A 21,143-nucleotide genomic window follows, 5' to 3' on the forward strand; every position below is an offset into this window, starting at 1 on the left:
CTTACGTCTATTTCTAAAAGCTTTAGGCTATACACTTAACGACTCTGGTAATTTGTTGCTGGGATGCAAATGGAAATTATTTCGTTGTTTTGCAGAATCGATTAGCTTCTTTGATGTGCTGTGTTATCCTTCATCTATGGCCATCCGAGCACTATCCAGCTACTACTTAGATCGGAATATTCACTTGGATGAGCTACATTTCAGTAACACGTCATGCAAAGGAGAGGAAGACCCCTCTGACCCAGGGTTTTGGATATTTGTTGTCCCTTCATTTTCTGAGTGCGCAACTCTTTTCACAGTAAGCTTACAATGGTACACGTTGATGTTGTATGACAGGCTTGCGTGTGGTTTATTTAATTTTTCCTCCATAAAAGTTGTGTTTATAATTTACATAATTTGTATTTGAGGTTTTAAAAGTTAGAATTATTTTAGTACTGCTTGAACTAGTACCGCTAGGGTATGACGCTAAAAACTTGCTTGCTTTTTAGAGTAACATCTCGCATATAATGTACAGCAACAACCTATCCAACACATTTCCCGGCGACCAAGTTTACACTGGTCCTGGAACATTTACGGAGTTCTCCTGCGTTTACCAAAAGTACCTCAACGGGCTATCACTATACACAACTCAGTACAGCGTCGTCCGAAAGTATGTATTGTATAGCCTGCATTGAGAAGTGTGTTGACTACTAAATCTTAATATCTAAATAAAAAGCGGCCCTTCTTACTTAACGTTAAAAAACAATAAATCAAAATAAACGGTACTAAGAAACTGGTTATAATCTGGATACTCGTATGTTATTTCTGAGCAGATCTCATATACATATAGCATTCAGTCACTAAATTAATAACTTTTACTTTTCGATAATAAGAAGAAAAACAAAGCTCATTATCTTTAGTTTTTATTCATAATTATATTTCATAAACTTTTATTCTTTAGTGACTGGGCAAGGCTGCCAGAAAGAGTTTTGTGTTTATTTTATACATGGAAATGACCACTCTAACTGAAAAAACAAAAAAATGAAATCACCATCGTATGGTAGCCTAACTTAGGCTCTTCAGTAGCCAGAAGAACCCTAGCAGTTTGAAATGAAGTGCCTCCTAAAAAAAGTTGTTTTTGATTAAAGCTTGCTGCTGTCTTTAGTATCGCAAATATATCTGTCCCTTCAAAGTCGGGACAGTTTCTTGCTGAACTCAATCATTACACGGACAGAACTCATGCATCCCGACAAACCAGGTCTGAGTTTGAAACTACGGACACTCTTTTCTTTATGGTAAGCTAAGTATAACAATAGAAATAAATAAGAAGTGACAGAATTGTTTTGCCATTTTAGTTTATAATATTTTCTGTGCAACATCAAAAGAAAAAGTAATCGTTTATTAATTGGCATCTGATGTATCTTCACTACGATATGTTTGAATTGTAAAACATATTTTAGTGTTGGTACAACATACAATTTTGTTTACGTAAGGTGGCGCTGCATACAGAAGACTCAAATGTCAGGCTTGTGCTGGAAAGGTGTTGGGTGACTTCAACCCCTCAGCTGTCTGACACCAATCAATACGTTATCATTGAAGACGGGTGAGAAATAAAATTTTGCCAGACACTATATTACCGATATACAAACGTAATTTGTCGCATGCTTTACACTACGATATATGCAGAAAATATTTTATAGGGTTTAGGCTAGGTAATTAGGTATAGAATGTTCTAGTGTTCCTTAAGAACATCAAAAAAATGAAATATCTTCTGACAGGTGTCAAACCCACAACAATGATTTTTAAATTAATTTCTATTTGAATAAGCTTAACTGAAGATCATCTAACTGCTAGCTGATCGAAATCGATTTTTAGCTGTTTATTGTTGGACTGATTCGTGAGAAAATAAATTCGTTTGTCCTTTTAACTAAAGAACATGTTTCCATTTAACTAAAGTTATCTAAAGCTATTCGCTTTCTTTATCCCAATACATTGGAACAAATGATTTGAACATGCGCGTTTACAGTAAGAAATGAAAGAAGAAAAAAAAGATACAAACGAAACATAGTCAGTTCCTTTAATCGGTTTCGCATTAATTCAGACACTTCATTTGAAAACAATCCTTCATAAGTTATTAGTGAACGATTAGAAAAATAAATTTATGGGTTATGGTGTCTATTGGAGTTGCTTGGTCAATCTCATTTAAGACCACTTTTTATTTTTGCAACTTTAACTTTGAAGACTTTTCTTGGTTTTCTACTTTCGCTTGAAAAACACGGAGAGTTATGTGTAAACGTTTATGATTACTTTATTAAGCAAATTTCCTAGCTGATCATAATTCTCAGCAGTTGCAGTAAACCATTTTTTCTTTCCAAAATCTTAGAATTCGATCAATGTTTTTGAGTTTAGGACTTTCCTTTTTTTTAAATACCTTGTAATAAGATCTTCCACTTCAGTTCAAGTGTTATTGTAAACATATTATGAACATTGTTGTTGTTTCCTTTGTATAAGTTAGTTTCCTATATTCAATTGCAGGTGTCCAACGGGGGAGAACGACGATAGGGTTAAGGTTGGTATGTGCAACAAGTTAAAACTCAGCTACTGTAGCTTGTGTAGCCTACTGGGTTAAATGTTAAAATTAAAATTTTAACAAGCTTGCTCATTTGAGGGAAGGTTTAAATGAGTTACCATTACCACTGCCTGTTTTCGTTTAGACATCTTTAATTTGAAGCAAAGCGCATGATCTATCCCGTTCTTCTGGTTTATTGTGGGTTTTTAAATGCTTTTTACTACATTGTTTGTGGCGTGCAGATCACGAACAGCGGGGAAGGGGCGACTGCTGCGTTTGAGACCCAAGTATTTGGGTTCGTTGACTATGACACAACTTACATCCATTGTGGCGTGAGGCTATGTCTATCTAATAACGCGTCAAGCTGTATTCCTGTGAGTACCAAAATAACTGACTTGGTGCATTTGTGTCTTACAATTTTATTCTCGTAAATAACTAATTATATACCATAAAACAGAGGTAGGCATCAGCTTAGGGATGTTAAAAAAACGTTTGTTTTTTTAGTTTTCGTACATTTTTTATTATTTTTAATCGTTTCATACATTATTTCAAGTAACAACTGTTTTCATTATTTGCAATAAAAAATTGCAAAAGACTGTGATAGTCGTCCTTTACTGGTAAACATGTTTCGTTTGAAGCGAATAAATATTGCTTTTATTTTATCGCTATTTTGTGCTTTATTGTCAACAGTCTTGCTTGAAGAGCAGTTTGATCAAGCAAAGATTTTACGACGTAGTGAAAAAGCTGTCCAAGAGAAGAGCTCCTGTAAACAACCAAAACAATGACGAAATTTTATCGATCGGACCACTTCATGTTCAACGAGGTATCAACTGCAACTATCCAAATAGCAAATAAGGTTTGCTGGTTAGTGATTGGCAAGTGGCCGTTACCTGCAAATTTGGTCTCACAAGGATGAAAAAAGTGATCACGTACTTAATGTTCTTGTATTATAAATAGTCTTCGAAAGAAAAAGTTTAATGCACAAATTTTAAAATGAACGATTTTCGTAAGCTATAAAATTATCTCCGTTGTGCTATATCTGTGTCTTGTAAGGTAAAATACATAGGTTTGAAAAATGCAAACATATACTGTATGGTGTATGTATAGGCTAGAAGTGAAGTATTGCTGTCATATCTACTGTCGGTTATCTTCGACGTCATTTTTTCGTTACTAATGTTCTATTTTTTCAGATCACAATGAAGCCGCCGAACAACTCATTTCTCTCTCGTTTCTTGTCTCAATATTTCTACTTGCATTGCTTTGCGTCTTCTTTTGTGCCATGGCCTACTTGGCTGTGCAAAGACACGATTTTTAGTACAAACAATTTATTGGAATTATGTGGCATGAATTAGTGGTGCGATACTGACGAGCCCAGCCTCATGGGCGAAACACGGTGTCTATCGCTGTCAATTCTTGCTATATTTGACTGCCGAGAAACACAGTTTATTGGAATATTCTTGCTAGATTTTTCGTTGATTTACCATTAACTAGCGTCTTATTAATGAAACGAACACAGGTTTTTATTACTTCCATTATTTGGACGACCATACTTAATACTTATGTAATATTCCATGGTCGTTTCCGCTTACATTTCTGGCGTGATATTTAATCAAGTATTTCAAGCGTCAACTGAACGTTTAAAGCTTTTGTAATTTTGCCCTTCACAACTGATATTTCACTTGCAATTAAGTTGTTACCTTGGAAAGTTATAGCCAACTGGCCTACATCACGGTTATTAATTTGTTTGTTGTTGATTGTTTAAATGTTTGATACAAGGTTTTAAACGTTATCGTGTTAAAATAATTTTTGCCACTTTCAAATAAAGTAAAGGCATTGTGTGCAGGCAGTCTACGTTTATCGAACGTCTCGTATCAATTTTGTTATTTTTAAACAAATCATTTTTATTGGAATCAGGACGCACTATTTTGAATCATCTGCAGACGTAGAATCAACATCAAAATGACAAGTCTCGCTACCTGGAGAAGGAAGCTTCTATTTTTAATTCTCAAATCCTTCTAGTATGACTCCACTTTTCTGCTCTTCCTAATCCCCCTTGTGATGCTAAATAATAGTCCTTCAGTAACCCCCTCCAATTAACCGGCGGTTCTCAAAGTAAGGCCCGCGAGAACATTATTTGCAGCCCCGTCTGGGCTCTAGAATATATAATCTTAAAGCTTAGGCCAAGTTTTTAAAAAAAAAGTAAGAACAAATTTTAATGCGGTCGCCAAGACTCGCCAAATGCGGCATGTGGCTAAAAAAAACTTTAGGCACCCTTGATCTAAAGTGTTATTGATCAACATGGAATTCTGTTAATTAGACCTTGGAGTGGTGGACCACGGCCAAATATGTTGCTATTTGAGGAAATTTCTAAGAGTCTGAATTGTTACAATCATAGCTATGACAAACCTGTCATCTTCCCATTTCCAAAAGTAAGTAAAATGAGCAATATTTGCATCTAGACATATTTTTGGCTTGTTTTACTGGAGATTAGATATGTATGTTAAGCACAACTTATGCAATAATAATGTAAAATATGTAAGATTTTCCAACTGCATCCTGGAGGTAGTCTCATCATATAGTCGTTAGGTTTTTTGTATAGGATCTTTTGTCAATAGCCACATTTTACTTGCAAAATTAAACTTGGTGAAAAACAAAACGAACTAAAATTTAAATTGGCACATCAAATGAACCGCTTACAACATAGAATTCACAAAAAATCCTTGATATCTTAAATGGAACATGCAATTGCACCAATAGCGATACAACAAACGATACTACCTCCAGGATGCAGTTGGAAAATCTTACATATTTTACATTGTTATTGCATAAGTTGTGCTTAACATAAAAACCTAATCTCCGGTTAAACAAGCCAAACATATGTCCAGGTACAAATATTGCTCATTCTACTTACTTCTGGAAATGGGAAGATGACAGGTTTATCATAGCTATGATTGTAACAATTCAGACTCTTAGAAATTTTCTCAAATAGCAACATATTTGGCCGTGGGTGGACACTAGGCACCTGGATTAAATTATGTCAGCGATGTCCTAATGAGGTAACTTGGTGGCTTAAAAGGTTTGTGGGAGATAAAGGTGCCAACATAACATAAACACCATTTCATTGCTGATGCATTCTTGCAATCAAGCGAATGACAACAAATCGAGACAGCAATTCTCATAAGCAAGAAGAAGATTGCTGATGCAAACACCACTATTTTGAGATAAAATATTGACAAAAAGATTTGCAATAAATGTTGAATTTCATTATTCACAGCTGGAAAGGTTTTTAGTCACAAAGTCATAATATTCGTTTCGTGATCCATTTCATTTCTGCTGAAAATATGCTTCGCTTAAAACCATTAGAAAACATGGACTAGTAGAAGTTTTTGTTACAAGTGTTCCTGACGCCATGAAGTCAATAACTAGTTTTGCATACTTTGATTTGCACCTGCTGCTGCAATGAGTTTTGCTATCCAATTGCTCTTGTATTACTTTGAAAAATTCACTTTTTATTAAGTTATTGGTGACAAAGGACGTTTTGAACAAGTCATTGAAACTTTCGTTTGGTTTGGAAATTGCAATATTTCCTTATTCAACTTCCCTTTCAGTGTTTGTTCTCATTTTTGAAAGAAGTCAGAGGAAGTTGTAGCCTACTTCCAAGGCATTTCAGTCAATAGCTTAGTAGTCAATACAAGCAGGCTGCATTCAAGTTTCTATATTAGAATTTGCATGTTAATGCTGCTAGTTTTTTATTTCTGATTGAACTTAACAGACTTAGTTTTTTCTGACAGACTTAAAAAATTGAAATCATGACTTTACGACTTATGTTCTTTGGTGGTTATTTGGTCACAACAATCGGTTTAGCTGCATCAGGCAAAGCCCAACAAGTAAATGAGGTGTGTTTTCCTGTCCAAAGAGGTCCTGCTGGACCGCAGGGAATCCAAGGACTTGCCGGGGAATGCAATTGCAACGAAAGTGACGTGGAATCACTGAAAAAAGAAATCAATGCTCAGTCCGGTTTGTGAACAGATGTGTTACAACTGAATCATTAACCCTAGTCAATGGTGTTTCAGCATAAACGAGTGGCATATTTCACAACACATGCACGCCAGAGGTGGGGGGTGGCGCGCTACTTTTGCGATAGCGGAGCTAATTTTTATGTAGTCACAGTTTAATATAGCCACATTTCTTTTAGTTGCACTCCTGCAACTTCCCAATTTAGTGAAAAAATGACTCGTTTTTGGAGATTTTTTATGGAAACAATGCGTAAAAGACCAAAGCAGAAATTATTTGACCATTGCGGGAAACATCAAGTCACGTTGATATCGGCAAGAGTGACACCAACACGACTCCGAGGATTAATTTCTTGGTGTGATAGTGCCATCGCATAAGCGTCGGTACAGAAAGAAAAGTCAATTACGAAGACATTTTTTTCAGACAGAAACAAGTTTTCAAGCTTTCTTAGTGCATTTGTCTATTCTGCATTTGTCTATTCAGATTTATAATGTCTATTCGAATACAACATTTCCATTCCTTCCAGTGTTGCAATGGAGAACATTTTTTCGTTGAAAAAGACGTGCTGAAGCCAAAGCGCACCGGACTCAGCGACTTGCATTTTGAAATGCTCGTGTTTTTGAAAGATGCGTAACAATAAATTTCACCCGGAACGTGTTTTTCTAGCCTGACGACGTTGAAATGGCAGTGTAAACGAATGAGAGCGTTCGTTGTCAAGGTCATTTTGATGTCACAACAAACTGCTTCCTGCGTCAGTTTAAGTTAAGACAATAGTAGCGGTAGCGCGCTACTTAACCAGAGTAGCAAATAGCGCGTTACTTTTGAAGTAGTGGGTAGCGCTACTTTGAAAGGAGCGGATGCCCACCTCTGATAAACGCTTAGCCTATTATAAAGTAATTTAGTAGATTTGTAAGTCTAACACCATGCTGAAGTGTAGCCTAAAACATGGTTTTCCAAACTGTGTACCGCAGGAGAGTTGCAAGTGTACGGCGAAACTCTGGTAATTTGAATGTTGCAATCCTAGACCAAAATTAACTGCGTCAATCTGCTATTGTTTGAAGAAAAATAAATTGTCCACCGAGGACACCCAAAAATGCTCAAACGTCCTCTTTTTTACATTTTTAGTTTTCTTGCTCATATTTTCAACAGGATTTCATTGTTATATGACTTTTTTGCAATTTCCAACCATTTCTGTACCAATGCAACATGGTTGGTTGGTTTTGAATCTTTATCTTCGGACTAACAAAGCCTTGATAGGTTACTCCTGGTAGTTTTGCATATTTGTAGAGACCCTTGACGCAGGGCCGGTTACTGATATTGGCAGAGTGAAGTTTTCCGATTGTTGAAGTGTTGTTGCTGGGAATTATTCCATTCACTAGGTGCCGCTGAATGGAGAGCAGTCCTGAAGTGCGTTGCTCAAGCGCACACCCCGAGAGTCGAACCAGCGCCGCCTGATCTTATCTGGGCACGTAACCACTGAGCTAACGGGGCAGATGATTTATACGATGTTATGTAGTTGATGTTGATTTATAGATTGTCGGAAAAACATTGGCGTATACTAAGTTATTTGATCTGTTGTTCTAAACAACCTTAGACGTTCATTGAAACAAACTACATTGCTTTGGGATTGTCGTAGGTAGCCAAATGGCGGTCAGTGATGAGTGCGAGCGAACTGCAAATCCACTTGTGAGGGAATTGCTTCATTTGAGGAGATCTGATCAACAAATTTATGGAAAAGAAAAATTGGGGACTAACTAAAAAAAAATTGAGAAAATCAAAAAAGAATGATTAAATTACAAAGAAATAAAAAACGCAAAAACTTGCAAAAGAGTTTGACAAAGTCATGTTTACATTTTAAGGTTTTCACGCTCACACTTTTACAATAAATTATTGTTTTACCCAGATCTATTTTATATTGATTCAGCGCTTGTAGACGTTGCTGATTAGCCTACCAACTTAATAGCCTAGTTTGACTATTTGTCAAGTGAAGCAAATCGAAAAAATAATTCAATGTGTACTATGCATAACATATAACCTATTTCAAACTAAATCATAGCATGGATAGTTGGATACTTACAACTTATGTGGGTGCAAATCTAGAATAAATTTTATCTGTGATGCAGCTACTATAATGCAAGGAATTAATCAGCCTTTTAGCTGAGTCTGTTCTTAGCATCCTATCAACAGCTGTATACAACTTCAATTATATTTATTGCAAGTAATTTTATGATTTCGTTAACCCATATCTTCCTCTGACGCTAGGAAGATATGGGTTAAAGCTGGTCCTTTTTTTCCTAAAAAAGTTAAGGCATGACTACCTACAGATACTGCCTGCCTCACATTTTTATTACATTATCACATCACATTTTTATGTTTTGTCACACAAATCTAACAAATCGGCTTGCGAAAACAAATTTGTCAGCTTTTTTGCAGTAACTTTTGCTCCATACGTCTATAATTATCCAAAAAGATGTACAAAATTCTTCATACGTAACATTCTACTCGTATTTTACTCGCACGACGCAACTTGTCCTCTTTTTAGGCGATGAAAATATGGTAGGCCTGTTTTAATTGCAAATTACAAGTTAGATGTTGCATGGTAGATGTTTTAGTAGATCTACAACCCCATCTATTCTACAAGAAAGCGAAATCTTTATCATATTATTTAACAACATTTTTTTCTTGCAAACAAAAACATACTATGAAAGTGCCTTAGTTTTAAAATTTCATATTTTGTTGATTAATCAAAAAAAAAATACTTTACTTTTCTGATTTTTTTTTAAGACTTGGTATGGTAACTTATTATAAGGTAGATCGTTGATCACCAACATATACAGTTGATAACATTTAGAGTGTCACCTCTTATTTTCTTCGTCATTGAATAAGCCTAGCGGTGCATGCCGATGAACGAGCTGCAAGTTAAAGCATAGGCCTACTAACTTTTTCTAGTTTTACCAACGGTTTTACGTAGCTTATTGCTTTGCAGAAAAACTTCAAACATTATCGCGGAGAATTCAAGAACTTGAGAAAAATCCAGGTAGAAGTCCGCAGTGCTTCAAATAATTTAAAGTTTAAATTGAAAGGTTCTAAAGTTTGTTCCTACTGTAGTGTATATCTTTATGTGCTATAAGTTCTCTTTTCTGTGAAACTGTAGACTTACAGTAGCCTATGATGTCACGTAAATTTATCGTCATAATATTAAAACGTTAGATGTTGTTCGTCATGATTATTATGTTTTCTAATAATAGTGGCAAATTGCAACGGTCATCTGATGAATGCAAAAGTGAAAACAGAAACATAAGAATTGTTTTCTTTCTTCACTGACGTTTTGCCTACATGACAACGCCCATCCTCAGAGTGAATAACGTACAAAATAAAGTTTTCGAATCTATAGTGTTCTACAGTTCTACCGCATTGGGATTATGGCAAGAGAAATAAAGGAAAATACTTGTTTTTTTCCAAGTAGTGACTAAGAGCTTCAACTTTCGCTTTCATCAGATGAACTTTGAAACTATTGCTAGGAAATACTGAATATTTTTGTAAGTCGTCACCTACTAATTCGGTCGAAATCTAAACTGAGAAAAAAGTGCGAAAGGTTTGAATTGAATATTAAGAATCTTGTTGGTGAAATAATTGTCTAAAAAAATCCTTTAAGAGAGAATTTCAAATCATAGACAGACAATCGATAACAACTTAATAACATTGAATTGCATAATTCAAAATTAATACAGAAATGAAATAGATACATAATTTCGAACGTTTTCGGCAAAACTTTCTGCCCTCTTCAGGAAAATATCTTAATTTAAAAATTAATCTTAATCTTAATCTTAATCTTAATCTTAATCTTAAAAATTAATCTATTAAATTAATCTTAATTTAAAATATCTAATTTCAAATCGTTTGCTATTTCAAATTGGCTATGTTGGCAGTTACTTTCAATTAACAGCTATAAGCGACACAATAGTAGTATTGTAGGTTGATAAAAGTCGATAAGTCAATTGGTCAAACACCAATGCAGTCTAAGCCTATTCGTTTTGTAACACCTTTTCTTAATTAAATAATAACTCAATCATAATTTGTTCTTATAAAAGGTGCAGTGAAAATTCCCGAAGGAGAAAAGAATTCAAGCTCGATGGTCTTGAATTACCACAGAGTTGAGGAAATCGTCAAACAGGAATTGCGAAAACGTATGAAAGCAAATCCTCAATTGCATTTTGTCTCCGAGTTCCTTTTGCGTATAGTTTTATGCCTGGTGCCGATAGTTTTAAGTTTTCAAACGTATCATAAGTGGGTGGTAAGCCAATTAAGCAAATATTCATGCCCACTTTCAAGCGTGTTATTTAATGTCTGACATGCCAGGACACAGTCACGTACCGCAAAGCGTTCAGCCTTTTGAAGGGTATGTGAAACCTTCTCACCACTTTGTGGATGATGCTAACCTAGAAAGTTTTAAAATCAACTTAAAAAACTTTAACTTAGCCTACATCATTTTGTCTTTTTAAGTTGATATTTTGCTAGTATTTTTAACAAATTCACATTGGGATATTGATAGACACCATACCTTATGTGTTTCAACGTAAAAACATTGGTAAATAGGCTACACTACTCTGTTTCATAAGTCTTGTGAGATACAGTAAACTTAAACATCAAGGAAATTAGCCTATATGAGTGAGGCCTATACGAAAAATAAATAAACGTTACAATAATAAACTTCGACTAACTTAAAATTCCAGTATGTATCCCATACTATAGAACAAAATGAACATGGTATGAGCAGTGCCGGTCTTTGGGGTGTGCAAACCGTGCGATCGCACAGGGCGTGCAAATTAGGGGCTCGCAATTTACTCAGGAAATGCAGTAATTTTTGTCATTTCCAATGGAAAAATTTAGTTCGATTCACAAGCAAGTAGCCTACCGTTATCCTTGAAGTCGGTTGCGGCTTTAGGAATTAGCAACAAGAAAACATGGAGACTCAGCTTCATTTCCAAAAAATGCCAGAGAAAACATGATCTAATCCTTTTGCTGTTCCACCGGACAGCACCATTTTACAGTTAATATTCATACCCAAATTTTTGTTGAACATGCGCTCAGAATGCACCAAACTTAAAGGAAATTTTCAAATATTTTCTGAGGGAGGCCCTCCAGACCCCACACTGCTGAGTGTCGCCTTTGGCGAACACGCCATCAGGGTTTGCCAGCCGGCTGTCAAACCCTTCCTCCCCTTTTAAAATACTTAGCTACGCTACTGAATTGGATCATTGTCATTGGGGCCCGCAAAGCACATTCCGCACAGGGCCCGAAATATCCTAAGACCGGCACTGGTATGAGATTCTCACCAGCACAAATATCAACAATAAAACTTGTAAAACATTTCCAGGCAACAACTGTCCGATAGGATTGCGCGATGGGCGGATTGTGGATGCTGATATCACCGCGTCAAGCACATACAGTGCAACAGGGATTGGGGAATATCAGGCTCCGTTTCTCGCAAGATTGGATAACCAACCTACTGGTCAAACGATTGGGGCCTGGCGCTCAAATGACAGTAAATAACGTCGAAAAATCGAGATTATATTTGTTACAATACCACAATGTTAGGTTATTATACGAGAAAGTTGCAAGTCAAGTTGCATTGCTAGGCCTACATTTAATAGACTTTCTTTATTGACATGTGAAACTCTATGTAGGCCTTCGTAGCTGCAACTGATTGCTTGAAAGTCGGTTCACAGAGGAGAAGCCGAAAACATTGATCAATTTGAAGTTTATTGAAAATCGTGATTCTTTGAAGATGAAATTAATGTTTATGTATTGAGCCATGCCCTACTTTAGTATTGGCATGTTTTCGCAATTCCGCACACGACTTCCATCTGCGTTCGCAATGCAGATCATTCCCATCAGCATTAATTTCAATAGGAACACACTCCAACCACTAGGTAGAGATGTAGGCCTAACCGAAAAAGACGACATCAACGCTTATATAGAAAAGCTGTATTAAAGTTTGTAAAAAAAAAATAGTTTTATATATTTCTGGAATGCTGAGGGTGCAAACTTAGCATAATTGCTAAAAGAACAAAAAAAGTAGTGCAATAATAAAAAAACTTAAAAACTTCAATTTTTTTCTCTTATCGACCATCATTAACATATTTGGTAACGCACCACAGCTTGTTTGTCGTATCCAGGCTTACGCCCGGTGATTGAAGATTTAGATTAAGCGGACGGGAAAGCAAAAAAGCCAATCTTCGTGACCACCTTCAGGCATACCTTTAGGTGTCTTGCTAAAGACACAGCCACATGCTCTTGAGCGGTGTCAAACCGGCGCCCTTTCGAACGTCGTTCCAGGGTTCTCACCACTCGGCAATACAGCTGGCACCACAGCTAAATAGACTACACGTAGGCTACCGCTATTTTGTTTTTCTTGAACACAAACTATTTTCCTATGTTTTTAATTAAAAGTTTTGCAACGGTACCAATATTGTCTTTACTCAGCCTATTATAAATTGGTATCGTTTCAGTCTTACATGCCTTGAAGTTCTTGCTTTGTCACTTTCATATTTTCTTAGACTTCTGCTATGTTTGGCTTGTAGGCTAGGCTTTATCTTTTCGTTGTGATGGTAAGAAGTAAAAGTAAACTAAGTTCACATTCATTTAGGTTATATTTTCAGTAGTCTGTCTCCTTCAAGCAGCGATGTAGCTAGAAAGAAAATTTTAGGAGGGCAAAAACTATTCTTTAACAAACAAATGTTTTAATATTTGAAATAAAGAGTTTGTTAAACATACAGTTAGGCTACTGAATGCAGCCAAAAAAATTTAAAACGTTCCTCAATTTGTAATACAACGTCATTAAAACGTTGTAATAGTATTAACCCTATTTCCTGTGACGTATTTTGGCCAGCTGACTTGCGGAGGGGGGGTCTGTTCGACACTATCACTTTCAGCTCGTGTAACTCAAAAACTACGCAAAATAGATCAATCAAATTTTCACATGATGCAGATAATTTATCTGACAACATAGTATCGAAAATCTTTTGCAATTTGTTCAACAGCGTAACTTGAAAAATCAAATAATTTGATGGTTGGTCATATTTTTTTATTTGACTTGAGAAATCGTTTCTTAATTACTTTATAATTGAGTGTGACGGGATAATTCCATTGTGTTGGATTTTAATCTCTTACGCGTGGACGTCGTCCACGCTTCAATGAAATCGTAATTGGCGTCTGACTTGCGTTTGCTTGTTGTTTTGCCCGAGGCATTGCAAAAATCTTTCGCTTTGTCTCAACGTTTGCAGAGAATGAGACAAAATCACGGCAAAATAAACTGTTTCAAGTCATTTTTGAGCCATATGTTATAGTCTACACATTTTCAAATGTACTGTCATCGCTTGATATTAAAACTAAATCAAGCAATGAGCTTTAGTAAACATTTTATTTGTAACAATTGTGTTCAGTTCAGTTTTCTTTTCACACTCATACTGTCCAATTTGGTTATACATGATCAAGAAACACTTTGCAGTTTACAGCACATCCCAGGAAGCTATTTATTTGTTTTTAACATTGTTTTAACGTCTAGAGACGTTGAATCGATGTAAAAAGTATCTGATTTGCTTTCTAGCTAGCGGTTGATACAGAAAAGTAAGGTAGCCTATTGGTGTCACATGGTGTTTGAACCACAACCTATCCAAAGGTAGTTACTTGCTTCGATAGGAGCTCGTTCCAACTTGGACCTCCATGCACTTCAAAAACAAAAAGTGTCTAGAACTCCTGACTGATAAACTATGTCACGATGCATTACAAAACTGATTTGTTTCCATACCTACCAACAATGATCACTTTGAATGAAATAATTTTGCAACAATTTTGATAAAGTGAAGTGACAATAATCGTTTAATCACATCGTATTGGTAGGCTATAGAAAAGGTCGTTTGTACATTGCCAAAGGGAACTCCCGTTCTGCATGACAAACTCAAAGTCGTGGCATAACGATAGGAAAAATAAATACATTTAGCAAGATATCAAATCTTGCAAAAAAAATCTTTTTTAGGCTGATTGTTATTATCATACAAAAAAATCACTAAAATTTTGACTTTTTTCTTCGGCAAAATTGAAGGTTTTTGATATTTTGATAATGCACGTTTGTGTCTAAGCGATTGAAACGGCTTTTTTATGTTGTCAACTAGATTTGCAAGATAAGGTTTTCTACATGTTTTACTAATTTGTTGGACATGCATTTTGTGTCAAGCTATTTCTTACGCATTAGAAGATTTTTTTCTCTTCACATTTTGAAATAACATTTTAGATGCAGTTTGCGGTTGACGGCATTACTGCAAAAGCCATCTTTTGTAATTGATACATAACCAAAAACAAAAGGCGCATAAACTACTGCTGGCTGATAGACCACGTAACAATACATCATAATGATGTTTTTCCGAACCAAAGACCCAGAAAACCAATTTTGTTGTATATTAGTTCAGACGTTGAACCAATGACAAAAAGTGATTTGCTGATTTGAAACAAAGTGATTGCTGTTCCCAATGTGCAAACCTTTTGATAAAAGTAATCAAGTTTTGGCCACAGCTTTCTGGTCCACTGAGGCTACTCTGGTCAATCGACTCACGTTGCAAATAACTTATCGACATTATTGGGTAGGCTCACACTGAAGTTGTTTTGTGTAAAGTCTTGCTTGTGAAAAAGTCGAAGTAAAAACACAAAAATGAAGTAAGTTATATTTACAAAGTATTATATTCTTGAATCAACCACAGTTTTAAAAAAAAAATAATTTGAACAGGTTTCATGTAATAGAAACTACAATTGATATCATCGCGAAGGATCAAATAGCTGTGAAAATCATTTCGAGCAATTGTTTTTTATGATTTTCATTTTTCATCATGCAAACCAAGGTGAACCTCAATATCATATTTTTATGCCAAACGATAAAAATCGTTTTTATTTTTTTTAGTTACTTTTAGGAGACAAGGAAAACAATCCGTATAAAAAATAATTCAATTCAACATATTTCCCTTATTTTGTCAGATAGGTATTTCGTGCAACAATTTTTTAGAAAAATTGCTGAGTATGGTATCGCGTTTTAGATGCAGTCAGAGAATGCAACTTCGCGGTTGATGGCGTTATTACAAAAGCCAATCTTTTGTCACGGAAATGTATTCGAAAACAAAAAGGCTCAAAAGCGGCTGACTGATAGGTTACGTTGCGATACGTTACAAAAACAAGGCATTGATTTCAGATTCTTTCAACCAAGCAAACAACTTTGCTCCACATGACATAAACATCTAAATTTATTGAGAAAATGATATATGCCTACACCTTTTTGAGGTAAGCTTTTGTGAAAATAAGCTTTTGAAGATCAACATTTGAAAACAAAGTTTGAAATTATTGAGTTGGACCTAATAGTGTTTTTGCTGAGATATATCAAAACTTTTCAATCCTCGTAGAGAAAAAATAATTTTGTAATCTCTCAAGCAACTGCAAAATTACCATTTAGGTAAAGATTCATTGCTGACAATACAGTATGTGCAATGTTTGTCAAAGCACAACAATTTCGCTGCGCGTGTTTTTCCACAAAAGCAGAGCAGTTTAGATAGACGATGTCAAGTTCTTTTCAGAATCCTTCAATCTCTCGTTTTTATAAAAACGTTTTAACAACATCCATAAATATTTATGTGAATATAAGTGTACCGGTACATGCAGAAGTTTATTGGCGGGTCAAAAACTCACTCCTTGTTGCTTTCCGACAAGAAATCAACAAAAAACTTCCCACATCAGTTTGTTTGTTTTGTGAGATAGACTGAGTTTTGTCAAGAAATTTTCGTACGGCTTCTTGTTATAAGTTAGAAACAAAATGTATTGGCCATAGAAAACTATGTAAAATTACATCTTTTTCAGCATGGCTTATCGTATACTTACTCTCTGATATAATTTCAAAGAAACCCAGATGTAATTAAAAGATTAATCAAAGCAACTCAAAACTCGAGTTTGCAAACAAAAGGCGGAATCATTACGGTCGAATGCTTTACAACAAAGCCAACTCACGAGATATCTGCGTCGCAGTTCCACGCACGACGGCGCTCAGTATCCTATTAATTCGTATAATTAGAAAACAAAAGGACTAGCTAGTAGCAGGCTAAAATATCCGAGTATGTTATGAAAATCATGTTATATCTCTAAAACTATAGACAATAGCAATGCCATTTAAAGCGGAATAAATACTTGAATAATTTTTAGGAAAAGTCAAAAAATTTCAAAGGTGTGGATTGCGTAGTTCTTTTGTGATATTGCTTTGAAAAGCGCCAAATCCCACCCGACCCCCCCCCACAGGACAAAGGGTTAAAACCCCATTTTTTGGGAGGCAAGGTAAACTTTTGGGAAGCAATAGCTTTCTCAAGCCTTCCCACCTGTGGCGTCCCCGCATTCAACAACTGGTATTTCGGTTACTGTAGCCTACCCTATACTCAAATTATTATATGATTCGTGGACATGTGTGTATGTATTAAATTGTTCGAGTTTTAGAGCCTTGGACTAGCCTAACCTAGGTGCTTTAACTAAACTTGAGTTTCAGGGTGCTTGTTTTTTATTACCTCTTTCAACTTTTGCAGTGAATCCCATTCAACAGATCAGCTGCAATAACGTCGCTTCAAGCTATTCACAGATGAAATTCATAGTTAACTGTCCTGAAAACTGCCAACGAGGCAATGGATATAGACAATATATCTACGGATCAGGAACTTACACAAGCAATTCCCATATATGTCGGGCCGCAATTCATGATGGAAAGATAACAAGTATACATATATTAACATAGAAGTTAAAGAAAACGTGGCGATTTTCTTTCAGTTGTGTCGAGTGCAATGATAAACCGAATTAGTTCAAGCCCATTGGCTGGTTTAGTGCATGGCGGCATTTCATCACACGCAACTAGTCTACCCATTACCCAATAATCATAGCCTAATCTACATTAGATTAAAATCGCCTACTTCAGTAATACAAAGATAAAATGTGTGTGATTGGATTATAATTAGTTTGAAATCACGTTTATTTTCTTTGTTCTTTTTTTTTAAATAAATCAGTCAACAAACCGTTTGGTTAATAAAATTTAATCACAAAAGCTTTTTTTTTTTTTTTTTATTATTTTTATCCTGCATTGCGGGAAAGCGGACTTGAGCGCTATACGCCTTCCCACGTGCACCTGACCCACGCTGCAGCCGACGGCAATGTCTGTTTCCGGTTGTCTACTATACTTATGACTTAAATTTGGTACTACCCATTACTCGAATTGGATCACTGAGTAGAGGCAATTATCGTAAAGTTTCTTGCCCAGAGAAACAACAGCAAGTGCGGGTGGCTGGAGTCGAACATGCAGGCTCTCGACTGCGAGCCCAACGCGCTAACCACTCGGCCACTGCTGCCGGCAGTTGTTATTGTTTTAATATACTGCCTGCTATTGTTTTAATAACGTAAACTTTAAGCACAACTTTCAAATTCACAGACTCAAGTCTACTAAGGCTACTATTGTTCTCATTTAAAAGAGTTAGGACAAATAAACGAAACAAAGTAAGAATATTCTAGGTCGTAACTAATGATGCAAATAATCTGATGATTGTCTTTCCCCAAATCGCTACCAGATAGAAGATACAATTCTATAACCACCACTTTTTCTTACAGTAATGTTCCAATGATACCCAACAATTGAGTAGGCAACCAGATTGAGATATTTTGATGACTTTTAGCTACGGTCATCAATTCCTTTTTCTGCATGCAGATGATGGTGGAATCGTTACAGTCCAAAAATAGCCAAAGAGAGTCTTTCACTCGTCCTCACGACACAACATCCTAAGCCAGTCATACACTGCCCAACGAGGATCATTTAACTTTGTACCAAGTATGCCTACGATCAAATATGATAAGTTTAAACAACAAGTTGGTTTCATTAGTTTTTAAAAAATTTGTGACAGAAAGTCAATTTGTAGCCTGCAAAAGCAAATGTTTTCTTTTAGAAAGTCTGTCCTGCACTGACTAAGGCTACGTCTGCTTTTTGTTTTAGAATACCGTACTAGTTTTATTCTAGCTAGAATGAAGTCATCAAACATCAAAATGTTAAACAAAGTAACGTCGATCTAATCAGCTTAACCAGGATTACGCTCATATAGGTCTATTTTTTCCCCTGAACCAGTTACAATCTTTTAGATGATGGGCTTCAATGGATTGAAGTGGACTTTCACACTCCAACTTTGCTCACTGGCGTGATCACTCAAGGTCGGCCTACAGCAAGAGAGGAATGGATCACATCTTTCATGATATCTTATGGGAACTCAAAGGATAACATGACCATTATGACTTCTGATGATGGACCTAACATTGTTAGTAACGAGTTAAGCATACCGCTGTTATTAAATTCCTTTGTTAGAATGGCTAAACCGTATGAAACAGTAACGTGTTGTTAATAATCAATAAGCTGAGCAAGTATTAAATTAAGTAAAAAAACTTCACACTGTAGGCTACCATCAATTTAAGTTACAAAAGCAGTTTAGACAATACTTTGGGTCTGCATTAATCATGTCTTGGGCCCTTAAAACACGCTAAAGCCATATCCTAGGCTATATCTCTAAAAATATAACAAATATTTTAATGAAACAATGAGTAATAAAGTAGGCGCAGATGTTGATTTACAGTAATTTTCACCTCTAATCTGTTTTTTGGATGTTATTGAGAATTAAAGGTTACACAAGAATTCTGCATTAGGCAGAAAACAATGTGTTTGAAAAAGCTGCGAGTTCAGCATTATCTTTCCAAAAAAGGCAGGTGTTGTCTCTGAAAAAAAAAATGGTTTGGTTGCAAGCGTATTATAAACTAGTAAAAGTACACGAAGAACTATCTTTAAGTTTCCGCTCAACTCCAAAGATCCCGACGCTGGTCCAAAAGTGCCTCTTGGACTTCCTTGTCAAACGTTTCTGTCAGTTACCAAAGCTGCATCAGTCATCACATGAAATTCATTAAATGATCGAATAGTTTATAGTTCACAGGCAATATTGTTTCAAACACTTTATTTTATTTTTAGGTGTTTCAAGCCAACACCGACATGACAAGTCATGTGAACAACATGTTCTTGAATCCGATAACAGCGAGATATGTTCGTCTCATTGTCTTGACATGGCATAACCACATATCATTGCGGCTGGAATATCTTACTTGTTAGATCACAGCCTACCAGCCAAAATACTGGAAAGTAAACTTTAACAATATAATGGTATTTTACAAGTGGAAGTTATTGTGCTTTTCTTGTTTCCTTATTAACCTCATATTAATCATCTCGGAGTCTTAAAGGTTAGAGTATATGCTTCTGAAAGCATGTATTTGACACTCTGTCGGGTCGTAATAAAGACTATGTAAAAATATGTCAAATCTTATTCTTGTTTCAACCTCAGGAAAAGATTAGATTCTGGATGATAATGTAGGCCTATCTCAGCTGTACTTCCATACGGCTGCGACTCGATCCGGCTGCCCTAACGCTGTTTGCTTTATAAAGCGCAGAGACCAACGCATATCTGCAGTGCATAGGCTACCGCACAGGCTACCGCACAGGCTACCGCTATATAAAAACATGCATTATCATTATTTGTGTTATTGCGTGTGAAAGATAAGGAAATTGACTTAAAGAGATAGTAGCCTAGTTTAATTAGAAAGCTCAAATCAAAACAAACTACAGCATATGTGTTTTTCTATTTTCTTTATGGGACATTATTTAGTGCAGGGGTGTGCAACCTTTTTTACAGGAGGGCCAAGTATAAATAACTGGGTGAAACTGCGGGCCGCATGTTTATTTAACATATTATGATTCTAGTAGTTGCAGGCACAAAAAAGTATTTTTTTGTTATTCAATATTCATATGGTATTATTAGGGGATCTCCTTGCAGAAATAATAAGTTAAGACGTAGCCTATAAATTTCTGAAGAAAACTGCTGTTTAAATCTATTGTCACACAGTCTTTAAACGAGTTCAGTGAGATTCGATAGGGAGATTTTATGACGCCCATTTTAGAAAAAAATTGTTCGCACAAATATGTTGAGCCAAAAAGAGCCATTTTTGAAGCCATAAATTTTTTCAAATGTGGAAAGTCATCTTGGTTGAGATGTTTTCGGTAAAAAACGCCAAGATTCATTTCTAAGTAGCCTACTTTGCTTTCAAATCTGTTTTCTCTTGAAGATCATTCAGTTCAAGTTGGATATCACCTGGTGCTTTGTCAATGTCTGTGTTGAATGGCGAAGAAAATATATCAAACAAATGTTCATGAGATTTAAAGTCCTTGAAATGAGCTAAAAATTCATACAACAATTTTTCAAGTTGGTCTGCAAATTCAGTTTTCTTTTGAGGATGCATTCCATGGTCTCTCAAAGTTGGAAAGTGGAAAAGATTTCCTGTCTGTATGTGGCTTTCCAAAGTCGTAATTTGTTCATAAAGCCTTTTATATGACCATACATCTCATTCGCATACTGTTTTTTGCTGCAGTCTTGTATTGAGTTCATTCAATTGTTTTTTTTGCCCTTTTCAATTGCCATTTTTTCAATTTTTTTTC

General features: G+C 35.7%; 2 protein-coding genes across 2 annotated transcripts; both read left to right on the forward strand.

Moving 5' to 3' along the window:
• The first annotated feature begins 106 nt into the window (after positions 1-106).
• On the forward strand, positions 107-4,387 carry LOC145765567 (uromodulin-like 1). The gene is made up of 8 exons (XM_082577401.1): positions 107-298; positions 489-649; positions 1,145-1,274; positions 1,473-1,582; positions 2,515-2,548; positions 2,791-2,922; positions 3,239-3,371; positions 3,739-4,387. Exons 1-8 carry the CDS (start codon positions 137-139, stop codon positions 3,861-3,863), a joined length of 987 nt encoding a protein of 328 aa, XP_082433527.1. The 5' UTR covers positions 107-136; the 3' UTR covers positions 3,864-4,387.
• A 1,970-nt stretch (positions 4,388-6,357) lies between these two features.
• Positions 6,358-19,766, forward strand: LOC145764268 (uncharacterized). The gene is made up of 8 exons (XM_082575891.1): positions 6,358-6,565; positions 9,549-9,599; positions 10,654-10,749; positions 11,940-12,107; positions 17,170-17,355; positions 18,333-18,452; positions 18,758-18,930; positions 19,629-19,766. The coding sequence occupies exons 1-6, from the start codon at positions 6,358-6,360 to the stop codon at positions 18,362-18,364; spliced, it is 741 nt and encodes a 246-aa protein (XP_082432017.1). The 3' UTR covers positions 18,365-18,452; positions 18,758-18,930; positions 19,629-19,766.
• Positions 19,767-21,143: the final 1,377 nt, after the last annotated feature.

Source organism: Aplidium turbinatum, chromosome 2 (assembly GCF_918807975.1).
Source record: "Aplidium turbinatum chromosome 2, kaAplTurb1.1, whole genome shotgun sequence".
Lineage (NCBI taxonomy): Eukaryota > Metazoa > Chordata > Ascidiacea > Aplousobranchia > Polyclinidae > Aplidium > Aplidium turbinatum.